General features: G+C 35.9%; 1 protein-coding gene and 1 pseudogene across 1 annotated transcript; both read left to right on the top strand.

Annotated features, from left to right (window-relative positions):
• Positions 1-384: 384 nt before the first annotated feature.
• LOC110258261 lies at positions 385-1,424 on the top strand (annotated as a pseudogene).
• A 10,635-nt stretch (positions 1,425-12,059) lies between these two features.
• On the top strand, positions 12,060-13,028 carry LOC100520830 (olfactory receptor-like protein OLF2). The gene is given in 1 exon segment (XM_005655030.2): positions 12,060-13,028. A coding segment is annotated over 1 exon segment (969 nt).
• Positions 13,029-13,062: the final 34 nt, after the last annotated feature.

The following is a 13,062-nucleotide window of genomic DNA, read 5'->3' on the forward strand; positions in this document are numbered from 1 at the left end:
TCCTATACTTTACAGCCTTATATTTCTAACAGTGGTGTCTCGTTCTCGGTATTTTGAAAGTAGAATGAGACTTGCATTCATTCAACTATACTTCTAGAGATAAGAAATCGCCTAGAAAAATGAAAAGTTCATAGAAAATTATATACACCATGAGGGCATGCAGGTTTAGATAAAAGTTTTTTTTTCAATGCCTATCATAGTTTTTTGTTTGTTTTTACTAAGTAGATTATAATGCTTCTTCTCTGAAAGAGTGGGTACATGCTGGATAATTTTCTGAGCATAAAAAGACAATTGCAGAAAGAAATTGTGTTCTGCTTTACAGATATTTTGTATATGTCCGGACATTTGTCTATCCTTTTCTTGATCATTTTATCAAAAATTTAGATAAAAAAAGAAAAAATAATGGAAAAAGAAAATTGCTTATCAGTGACTGAATTCATTTTCTTAGGAATCACTAGTACTCTGGGGATGAAAGTCACCCTGTTTACCATGTTTCTACTTCTTTATCTCATTAACCTTCTGGCAAACCTTGGAATGATCATTTTAATAAGAATGGATCCCCAGCTGCACACACCCATGTACTTTTTCCTCAGTCACCTCTCTTTCAGTGACCTCTGCTATTCTACAGCAATTGGACCCAAGATGTTTTTCAACGTTTTGGCCAAGAACAAGTCAATTCCCTTCTTTGGCTGTGCTCTGCAATTCCTAATCTCCTGCACCTTTGCGGATATTGAGTGTCTACTGCTGGCAGTGATGGCATATGATCGGTACAAGGCCATCAGCAACCTCTTGCTCTACACAGTCAGCATGTCCAGCAGAGTGTGCTCCCTGCTCATGGCTGGGGCTTACATGGTGGGAATGGCAGATGCTTTGATACACACAACACTAGCATTCCACTTATGCTTCTGTGCATCAAATGAGATTAACTATTTCTTCTGTGATATTCCTCCTCTCTTATTGCTGTCTTGCTCAGATACACAGATAAATGAGTTAGCAATATTCGCTATTTATGGCTTCATTGAACTGAGTTCCATTTCAGGAGTCCTTGTCTCTTATTGTTATATTTCCCTATCAGTTTTTGAAGCTCTGCTGAGGGGAGGTTCAAAGCTTTTTCCACCTGTACTTCCCACCTCACTGAAGTTGCAATTTTCCAAGGAACACTGCTCTTCATATATTTAAGACCAAGTTCTTCCTACTCTCTTGATCAAGACAAAATAACCTCATTGTTTTACACCCTTGTGATTCCCATGTTAAACCCTCTGATTTACAGCCTAAGGAACAAGCACGTGAAAAAAAACCTACAAAAACTGAAAACTAAACTAAAAAATTTTAAAAAGGATGGCTTTAAAGATATTATGCATATGCACACACATGTAATAATTATTGTTTTTATAAAATTGTATGGTATCGTACGAGAAACATAATTTTCTCAAATTATTAAATAATGAGTATTTATACTAGAGTCATGAAATATGAAAATGTTGCAGTTTCCCAAACTTGTCATGCTTTACTATGGGCTTTGAATTTATCTATGAAAACCCCTCTTTGTTCATACCTTCCTGATGCCTCTAATTTCTGATATTCTCATTTGTTTTCTTGTTCATAAAACATTATTTCAAATAGATTTATTGAGTGTTTGCTAAGTGCATATTTTTTCTTTTAAGTACTTTCCATTTCATGAAGAATCCAGTAGCCTATATAAAAATAAATACTATAATCTAGAGGAATAAACAATATGAATTATCTAAGAACACAAATAATTCATAAGAAGGTTTAAAATTTTCATTAAGTAAAAAAAGACATAGAGTTAAAAATCCCCAAACAAATATCAAAATCTAGTGTGCAGGAAAAAGGCTTTGTTGGATAGAGATATTTATTCTCAGTTCTAAAAATACTTAATTTGTGGAAGAAAAGAATTCTAGGCAGTTTGTCCAAAAGTTATAGATGTCTTGAGGTACACAGTTGTATCCTTTCTAGAATTAAAAAAATCCAATATGGATAGATGACAAAAAGCAATTAAAGTGCCTGGTAAATTGTATCATATACTATAATTATTAACTAACAACTCTTTCCACTTCTCGGCTCTTATTAAATATTCCTTTTTATAGTTCACATCTATCTTCTTTAATCATTGTTTTTAATATCACCCTTTTATTAAATCATTGCCTAGAATATGAGACTGTCAACCATCTTTGCTCAAAGACTAAGTATCCCATCGTTCTTATCCAAAACACTTACACAGCATCTGTAACACAAACTGGAAGGAGAAAGAAAGAAAGAAAGAAAGAAAGAAAGAAAGAAAGAAAGAAAGAAAGAAAGAAAGAAAGAAAAGAAAGAAAGAGAGAGAAAGAGAGAAAAAAGAAAAAGAAAGAAAGCCAAGAGAGGTTAATTTTTATTAAACATATATTCATATGTGGCAGAAGAAAGGAAATCACTGAGGCTCTTGTATGTATCTTAAAAATACATTTTTTTTTTGGTCTTTTTGCCTCTTCTAGGGCTGCTCCCATGGCATATGTAGATTCCTAGGGTAGGGGTCTAATCGGAACTGTAGCCTCTGGCCTACACCAGAGCCACTGCAATGAGGGATCTGAGCCACATCTGCAACTTACACCACAGCTCACAGCAACCCCGGATCCTTAACCCACTGAGCAAGGCCAGGAATCAAACCTTCAACCTCATAGTTCCTAGTCTAATTCATTAACCACTGAGCCAAGATGGGAACTCCACATTTTATATCTTATATCTAAATGCATAAAGTGGTTGGGAATGCTAAAAATAGCAGAAACTTATAAAGAATTATAGATATATTTTTTTGAAAAATAATTAAAACTAAGAGGTCTTTTCTGGGCATTTAGAAGACATTTGAAAACTTGGAGTTCCCATCATGGCTCAGCGGTTGGTGAACCCGACTAGCATCCATGAAGACATGGGTTCAATCCCTGGCCTCACTCAGTGGGTTAAGGTTCTGGCATTGCTGTGAGCTGTAGTGTCGGTTACATTCTCAGCAAGGATCTTGTGTTGCTGTGGTTATGGTGCAGACAGGTGGGTGCAGTTCGTATAGGACCCCCAGTCTCCATATGCCATAGTTGTGGCCCTAAAATGCAAAAAAAAAAAAAAAAAAAGAAAAGAAAAGAGAGAGAGAGAGAAGATATTTGATATCTATGCTTTAGTTTGCTGGTGATAAATCACTGGAAGTAGCTTGTTTAGTAAACAGAGACAAGGACATGCATTTGAAGGCCAATATAAGAATCAAGGGTGCTTTTGAGTGTTTGCTACAATAAAACAAGCCAAAAGTCAATACCTAAGGCTGTCTAGGTCCCCCTATAAAATGCCTTTGAATAAAAACATTTTAGGTTTCCAGTAAAACCAAGGAAGATAATGAGACTCCAGGGTACTACTCTTTCTGGGATTCTGAGACCAGGCAGAGGATGTATAAAAGTAGAAAGAAGTGGAGGATGCTTTTTTAGTTATATTATTTTGTTGATTAACCCATTTGAAGTTTATTCTCTTTTGAAATTTTATTTATCATCTAGGTGCTATATTGAACAGCAGCATGGCAGGAATAAGACATTTAGACTTAAAGTTCAAGCAAAGATGGGTGTCAGTCTCAGAGGTATAAGGAGACCATCTAGTGCCACATTATTCTCTGGAGTAATATATAATACAATGTAATATAATGTTATATAATGTAACATAAATATACTGGGAATTTTTTGTATAAAATTGTCTAGGGATAACAATATATAATAATAAAATTCTGAAGTTTCTATAATTTAATGATGAAATGACTTTGCTTTTGGAAAATATTTTCGATGTGTAAAAATGTTGTGCATAAAGAGAATACCTAAATCATAGCTATATGAATATATATTTTCAAAAAAATTACCCCTGTAGTCAGGACCCAGATCAAGATGCAAACATTTCCAGAATCAACAAATCCTTTCTATATGCTCGCTCATAAACTGCTGGTCTCTTACCACCAAGACTGTGTATTTCTTGACTTTTGTTTTGGTAAATTAATTTTGTGCTTTTTTGAACCATACATAAGTGGATGCCTACAGTATGTATCATTTCACTCAACTGCATACTTGTGCAATCCATCTCTTGTCACGTGCAGTTGCAGCACACTCATTCTCAGGGTTGTATAGTAATTCTTTGTGCAATTATGTCATTATTTATCCACTTTAATGTTAATAGACAGTATAGTATTTTTTTCCTCTTTTGTATTACCAGGAATGCTAGTAATGCTAATTCTTGCACATGTCATTTGTTAGAGAAACACATTAATTTATCTTGTGTATAAGGTCAGAGTTTGAAAATGTATGTATACACATGTGTGTATAAAATTTAGATTTAGGGAGTTCCCATTGTGGCTCAGTGGTTAACGATCCTATATAGTATCCATGAGGATGAGGGTTCAATACCTGGCCTCGCTCAGTGGATTAAGTATCTGGCGTTGCCCTAAGCTATGGTATAAGTTGCAGACAAGTCTCGGACCTGGCATTACTATGGCTATGGCATAGGCTGGACCTGGCATTGATGTGGTTATGGTGTAGTTACAGATCTGATTTGACCCCTAGCCTGGGAACCTCCATATGCCATGGGTATGACCCTAAAAAGACAAAATCCCCTCCCCAAAATTTTAGATTTAGTAAACATCATCAAATTGGTTTCCACTGATGTATGCAAATCCATATTTCAGCTTACATATTTCCAGTGAGTGAGTGTTCTGGCTATTCCACATCCTAACCATTTAATATTGCCTGTCATTTTTGTTTTCCCCTTTATGTAAAGGACATGATTTCTCTGATGACTGAAAAATTTAGATATCCATTTCTCTGAAAAGTTTCTTACAACCAAAATGCAGAACAGAAAGACAATTAAATGAGTCCATATTGATGGTGTTATGGCTCCTGAAACCTCTGCTATTTTTCTGCCATCATTACCACCTCCATTTCTGGTCAAATTGATGTAATATAGTCCTTTAATATAAATATATTTCCACTCATCTGTTATTTTTTTTCTCCCCAAAGATAGAAATAACTTTGTGCGTTATTCATTGATAGAATAAAATCAATATAGGATTATACAGTTCAAACCTCTCTTCAGACAGAGTAGAAATATGCACAACCTAAAAGCTGAGAGTTAATTTAAGTTTTATTTGGGGCAAAATGAGGACTATATCCTTGGTGGCAAGAGAGCAGCAGCTTAGGAGGGAGCATATATATATAGAAGACTGTTGATTCTGAAAAAAAAATTTTTTTTGACTTTTTGCCTTTTCTAGGGCTGCTCCCATGGCATATGGAGGTTCCCAGGAGGGTCTAATTGGAGCTGTAACTGCCAGCCTATGTCAAGGCCACTGCAACGCAGGATCCTTAAGCCCACTGAGCAAGGCCAGGGATCGAACCCACAACATCATGGTTCCCAGTCAGATTCGTTAACCACTGAGCCATGTTGGAAACTTCTGATTCTGAAAAATTTTTACTTTGTCTTGTGACTACAGGGGTATTTTTTTGGAAAATGTATATCAGTATAGGTATTATTAATTCTTGACAGGCGCATTACACATCAAAAATATTTTCAAAAAAATCTGTTAATCATTAATTAGATTATAAGAAATTTCAGAATTTTATGCTTATACATTTTTATCCTTAGAACATTTTTATACACAAAACAGTCTAGTCTATTTTTATATTTTAAATACATCTAATGTATTTATAGTGCAACATTTATAGATTAGTAAATGATTATATATTTTTATTAAAAATCCAGAGATGAATTATATAAGCCATGAGCACACCTGTTTTTTTTTCCAGCAACAAAGAGGCTTAACGAACCTGGTTTTCCTTGGTACGATTATCATGACTGAACTTCCACATATTGGCCCATGACTCAGGGCCACACAACTATTTTCTAAAGGCAGGTGTTTATAATAAACAGTTGTCTATAAAGTTATACATATAGAGTCACAGTGGCACAGGGCAAGTCTTGTAGATACAGATTTTTTTTCTCACTTGCTTGTCTCTGATGTATTAAATTCCAGCCACATGATTTTCTTCCATGATGTAAGAAAGCCAACTTCAATTAAATGTAAAACCCATTAGGAAGTTAATTATCCAATTTTTAATAATAATGTAGTCACTATAGTTCATTCCCTCATGGTGGAGAGAAGTTATACTAAATGGTCTGCAGGGGCAGTGGTGTTTAGGAAGCTAAATAATGTCCTATCTCAACAGAGTGAAATCCAAAGAGATTTGTCACCCCAGGAGACAGAGAAGCACCTGACTGGAAAAGGAGTTTGAAAAGGAATCATAATAAAGGAAGTAAGGACAAACTCCATCCTTCAAATACATAACCAGAGAAGTTGATAATGGCGGTAAAGTTCTTAGGTAACACAAATGCATTAGCCGGTTCAATTTAATACGTGGCAAATTACTACAATCACTTAGTTTGGGCTTGGCCTCAAAATATCTCCTATAATATTAAATTACATTAAATTATAATTATAATATACTTATTAAATTATAAGTATATTTGTATAGACATCATCACTCAAACAATTGCAATAAAGCAACAATTAATATATTAGTAAGGCACCATTTAGCACATATCAAAGAATATCTTATTTTAATGATTTTAGCCTACATTTGGTTCTAACATTATAGGACTCCCCAAAAAATTTAGGCTTATATCTAGTTCCCAAGGAAGGTTCAGAATAAACAAACCTCTTGTAATATTTGTAAATATGCATTGGCTTACACTTATGACTTTGTAAATTACTTTGCACACACAAAATTACTTTGCATTTTCCTGCTTCATGGTAAAGAACTATGTTAATTAAAATAACGCAGAACAACCAGTAGTAAAACCTTATTTTATGTTACATTCAGCAGTGTATTTTAATGAATACATAGAAAAGTGTGCTTGTTGGCATCCTGAAGTGACTCATCAATTATGAATTATCACTCAGAACACAGCCAATAAGGAGAGAATTGCCTAAGGCTGCCATGTTGCACAACTTCAGGAGCAACATCTTATTTATTCTCCTTGCTCCCTGGAATTGTGTAGTACAGTATTTATTTGATACATTTATGCATTTTAATACAATTACTATCATATCTTTAGCTACCATCTGCATCCCTCACATAATTATTGTTTATTTTTAGTGGTGAGAACATTTAAGATCTAGTCTCTTAGCAACTTTATATAACACAGTATTGTAACATGAAACGAAATGCTGTGTGTTAGATCTCCAGAACTAGTTCATCGCACAAATTTGTAACCAACATCTCCTCAATTCCTTTACCTCCAGCTCCTGATCATCACCATTCTCTACTATGTTTTTATGTATACAAAGTAGCTATTTTGGAAACAAATAGACCTTGGCTATTTTTTTGGAAAGGGTTATTCCAAGACATTTTTAAAATAGAAGATTGTCCTTGTTCATATGAATTATACTAGTAGATACAACCTTTAAATGCTGTTTATTTATAATTTTGTTGAATATCTACCAGCCTATATCACCAGAGACAGAGAACATTCATAAGGTCGACAACAGGAAAATGTTTAATAACACACATTTACTAAGTCATTACTTATGAAAATCTTATGCTAAGGATTGCAGGAAAGTAAAAAGACACATATAGGCAGACCTCAGAAATATTAAGGGTTCAGTATCAGACCACCACAATATGGTGAATACTGCAATAAAGGGAGTTTTACAATTTTTTTTGGTTCTCAATGCATATGAAATTTAGAGTTACACTACACTGAAGCTTTCTGTGTATGCAATAGCATTGTGTTTAAAAAAATGTACAAACCATAATTAAAAATTACTTTATAGGTGTTCCTGTTGTGGGTCAATAGTAATGAATCCATGAGGACATGGGTTTGATCCCTGGCCTCACTCAGTGGGTTAAGGATCTGGCATTGCTGTGAGCTGTGGTGTAGGTCAAAGATGCAGCTTAGATCTGGTGCTGCTGTGGCTGTGGAGTAGGCCAGCACTGCAGCTCTGATTAGACTCCTAGCCTGGGAATGTTGTAGGTATGGCCCTAAAAAACAAAACAAACAAAAAACCAAAAAACAAAAAACCAAAAAAAAAAAAAACGAAAACCCACATTTTATAGCTTAAAAATTGCTAACTATAATCTGAGTCATTAGCATTCCCTATTGCGGCTCAGTGGGTTAAAAACCTGACAGTGTCCCTGAAGATGCAAGTTCTACCTCTGGCCTCAGTGGGTTAATGATCCCCAGGCATAGGTGCAGATACAGCTCCAATCCCCTATTGACGTGGCTGTGGCATGAGCTGGCAGCTGCAGCTCCAGTTCAACCCCTAGTATGAGAAATTACACACGCTGCAATTGCAGCCCTGAAAAAAAAAAATATGTGATACAGAGACATGAGGTGAGTAAATTCTGTTGGAAAAAACAGCACTGAGATTTGCTTGATGCAGGGTTAAAACAAACCTTCAATTTGCAAAAAACAAAACTATCTGCAACTCACAATAAATTGAGGCACAATAAAATGAGGTATACCCGTATACAAATAAAGTATAGAATTCAATAAAGAGTGTACTATGTGTGATGGATGTTAGGCAATTGAAAGAGAGCAGCATATACTATTCCAAAATATAGCACTTTTGCATATTATTTACTTTCAATTAAATTATTTAATAAGAAGCCAATGGAAAAAGGACACGCTGACCCTCCTTTGTACTCCAGAAAGCAGGAAATAAATCTTCCCTTCAGAGTTCCTGTTGCTGCTCAGGGGGTTAAGAACCCAACTGGTATCCATGAGGATGCAGGTTTGATCCCTGGCTTCGCTCTGTGAGTTAAAGATCTGGCAATGCCATGAGCTATGGTATAGGTCCCATACACCGCTTGGATCCCAAGTTGCTGTGCCTATAGTGTAGCCAGGCAGCTACAGCTCCCATTTGACCCTTATGCCTCAGGTGCAGCCTTAAAAATTAGATTTAAAAAAAAATTCTCCTCTCTGTTCCAGGAAGGTAAAAGATAGTCACATCATCAGAAACAGAGAACTTAGGACCAAGAAGTCTGTATAACCAAAACTTGTTAGTTCTTTGCTAATTACTACCCAGGGCCTAAACCTCTTTGTCCTGTCAATTCTTCACAAATGTATTGTTTTCTTGTCTAAAAGGCATAAACATTGCCTGCTTTGGTCACTTTTCATCTCATTCTTTTAATGGGATCTCCATACATAGAAAATTATTTTTTTCTTGTTACTCTGTTTTAATAGCAATTTAATTATTCAGCTAGTTAAAGAACTAAAGTGAAGAAAGGAAAAGTTTTCTGCAGCTACACAATCAAAAAATCATTGAAATAGGCTGATTGGTATGTACTTGGGGAAAAGGGTTCATACAAAGACTAAGGAAAAAAAAGCAATAAGTAAGACTGTCATAACTAAATGGGAAGTGAGGGAGATATTTCAGAAATGGAAGAAACTGTATCAAAAATGAAAATGAGATGGAAATCATTAGTAGAGAACCTATGTCAATTTCAATAGTCATCTGTTTTCACCAGAGGAGCGTGTGGGTGTATGGTAGCCATTGTGCATATAATTAAATTCTGGTAAATTTATGACATTGATCAATTTGGTGAAAAGAATGAAGAATTATAAACTCAGCCTTTTCCAAAGTTAATGCACCATTCACAAGGGGAACTAGAGGAACAGAAATGTAGTGAATTATGTTCTCATAAAACAGAAGTATCCAATCTGAGACTTAGAGGTAATTCCCAACAATCACTAGACAGAAATAAAACACAATCTTCCTGTTGTGAATGTACCAGAGAGAAAAGACAGAAAGAATTTCTCATTCCAGGTAGGTTTTTAAATGGTTAAATTTAAAGAATATGGGATGGGGGGGGTGCTTACTTTTATGGAAAAGTGAGAAATCAAACATTGAGTATTTGTAGCCTAATCACTTTTACCCACTTACTCAGTTAAATAAACACTGTAACATAATAACTAAATAAGAATATTATCTTGTTAGACCTATGTGAGTTTGACAAACCTCACAAGTGTGAGCATGAACTGGTGTGCATTTGTTTTCTAAATTATGGAAATAAAGCAAAATGCCTGTAGAGAGATTTTTGAGCTGAAAGTAAGGAATGCTCATTGACAGAACTCACTTTAGTATTGTTAAATAAGTATACTTGGGCAAGAAGTTAGAGAGGGACTAGAAAAACTGTAAAAAAAGTAAAATTTTTAAGAAATTATTTACTTCTCTCTCAATAACCTGGCTTGTAAGAAATAACAGGTGTTAAACCATACTATTATATTTGTCACTTATTCCCCAGAGACCAAGTGTTCAACACTCAACGAAGGATCAAACATAGTGTTATATAATCTAAGTCAGACAGGAGACAACGCTGAACCTTCCTACAGACAGAACTACAGGCCACACAAAAAACTCCATAGTTCTGATTCGGGTACTAATAATTTTTGTTTACTGTTTCTTAGATTTATATTTTAGATTCCTTTAGTTAATCTGTCCTTTTCAACTGAAAGCATGTTATAAAACCAAAGAAGTGTATGAAATATCATACAAACTTTTATTGTAATTACATTGTGTATTTAATTAAAACATGTCTATAGAGAGAGAGCACAGAATACCAATGAAAAAGCAAGAATGTGGTGGTTAAACATCTTATATTGCTTTCAATGTGTCACCTGTCCTTTCATATTTTTTTGAATTTTTTATTTTTAAAATAAACCATTTTTAAAAATCATCTGTCTACATGGGCAGATATTTAAATAAGTTTAAGCCAAGGGTTTAGAGACCTGCACGTTGATGACCAGATTGTTCTCCAGATCCTCTTTTTCAGTTCTTTATCTACCTTTAACTCCAAATCATAGATAGTCTCCAAGAACAGAGAAGGGGATTTATGATGTTACATATAAGATAATTGGTTGAGTAGCATGTAACAATGGGGCAAAAATTTCAAGGAACACCAACTCATTTAAACCAGAGGGAGGCAGATTTAAAAAATACAAGCAATAGTATCAAAGGAGACAATTAAACAATAGTATAACTTATTATACTTTCTAAAGAATGGAGGTGGCAGCACAGTTCAGATACGAATCTCTCTGGATGTAGAGGATTGTGAACGTTTGAGTCTTCTTATCAAGCCTCTTATATGTCTGATCTGTTGGTGACTACATCATGTGGATTGCAGTCTGTTATGGCAGGAGGACTCACAGGAAACCGCACTGTCTTTCTTGCCTCTGTGCCACCTGACCTACCAGTAGCCCTACAATTAAAGCTCCAATATTCTTCATAATTTCCCTTGAGCAACGAGTGCCAGGAGGACTGTGGTGAGCCCTGGAATATTCCTACCTGAGTTCTCCAAAACAGAGCTCACAGAACCGCTCTCCCTTCTTTGGTTCCCTCCCTGCTCCAGTGGATCCTGAATCCCCCAAATATTTCTTTCCTTTGTTCGTGGATCCTGGGCGGAACCTGAAGGATTATTGGAGAAGTAGGGACATGTTGTACCCAGGAACATGCTATAGCTCTGCCTACTTGAATGGTAGGCAATAAGGAAATAAAAAGGACTATATATCAGATACTTGTACCTCTCATACTATGCTCCTCTATTACAGGATCAAACAGTATTTTACAGTATTTAAAAAAAAGAACAACAATCTTGTTGGAAGATGTGGGTTATCTGGAGCAACTAATTGAAGAACTACTCCCTTGATTCTGAAGACATCAATTCCTTAATATGAGAGAGAAATAGCAAAAATGATCCTAAATACTACGATGTTGGTGTGAAACTAGCATGATTTAATTTAAATAAAACTGGGCCACAAGCAGTATAACACTACTGAATGTAAGTGACATTATTATTATCATTTATTGATTTATATTAAATTGGATATATTTTAAGGAGTCAGTTTACCTCATGCAGTCCTAGCATTATATTTTTCTCTAATTATTGAAATAGAGAAAAGACTAGTAGGTGAACAGTTAAGATAGTAAAATGATGTTACCCTCCACTTCCATTTCCTCTTTCACAACCAGGGATTTCCAGGTCTGAGAGATGACAGCTGAGAACTGCACCATGTTTACTGAGTTCACGTTCCTGGGACTTTCAAGCAGACAGGACGTGCAGCAGGGGCTCTTTGTGCTCTTCCTGCTGGTTTATGGCATAACTGTGGTGGCCAATCTAGGGATGATCCTGCCGATCCAGAAGGACCTCAGACTCCACACACCCATGTACTATTTCCTGAGCAATCTGTCCTTCTGTGATGTCTTCTACTCCTCCTCTGTCTCTCCCAAGATGCTGGCTAATTTCTTATGTGAGCAAAAGAGGATTCCATACAATTTCTGTGCTGTCTAGATGTACCTTTTTGGGACCTTTGCAGATGTGGAATGTCTTATGTTGGCTGTCATGGCTTATGACCGTTATGTAGCCATTTGCAATCCACTCCTTTATACAATGGCCATGTCCAGGAGAGTCTGTACCCGGCTTGTGGCTATTGCCTACATTGTAGGTTTGGTGGATTCAGCAATCCACACCTGTTGTACATTTCGACTGTCATTCTGCAACTCCAATATCATTAAGCACTTTTTCTGTGACATTCCACCCTTGCTAGCCCTCAGCTCCTCAGATACAACCATCAATGAGATAATGTTGCTCATCTCCAGTTGTTGTGTTGTGGGCTGTAGCATCATCACTGTCCTCCTCTCCAATAGCTACATCCTAACCACCATCCTTAGAATGAACTCAGCCGAGGGGAGATGCAAAGCCTTCTCTGCATGTGCCTCCCACTTAACTGCTGTGGCTGTGTTTCATGGCACACTCCCGTTCATGTATTTCAGACCCAGCTCCAGTTACTCCATGGACATGGACAAAATAGCCTCTGTCTTCTACATAGTGGTCATCCTCATGTTAAACCCACTGATCTACAGCTTAAGGAATAAAGATGTGAAAGATTCCATGAAAAGAGCAATTGGCATTGATTTGTGTTTTCGCCCAAAGTATTTATTGAAAGATTCTGAGAGCTAAAGTTCATATATTTTGACATAGATTCTTCTAGTCT

Source organism: Sus scrofa, unplaced genomic scaffold, assembly GCF_000003025.6.
Source record: "Sus scrofa isolate TJ Tabasco breed Duroc unplaced genomic scaffold, Sscrofa11.1 Contig1734, whole genome shotgun sequence".
In the NCBI taxonomy this organism is placed as follows: Eukaryota; Metazoa; Chordata; class Mammalia; order Artiodactyla; family Suidae; genus Sus; species Sus scrofa.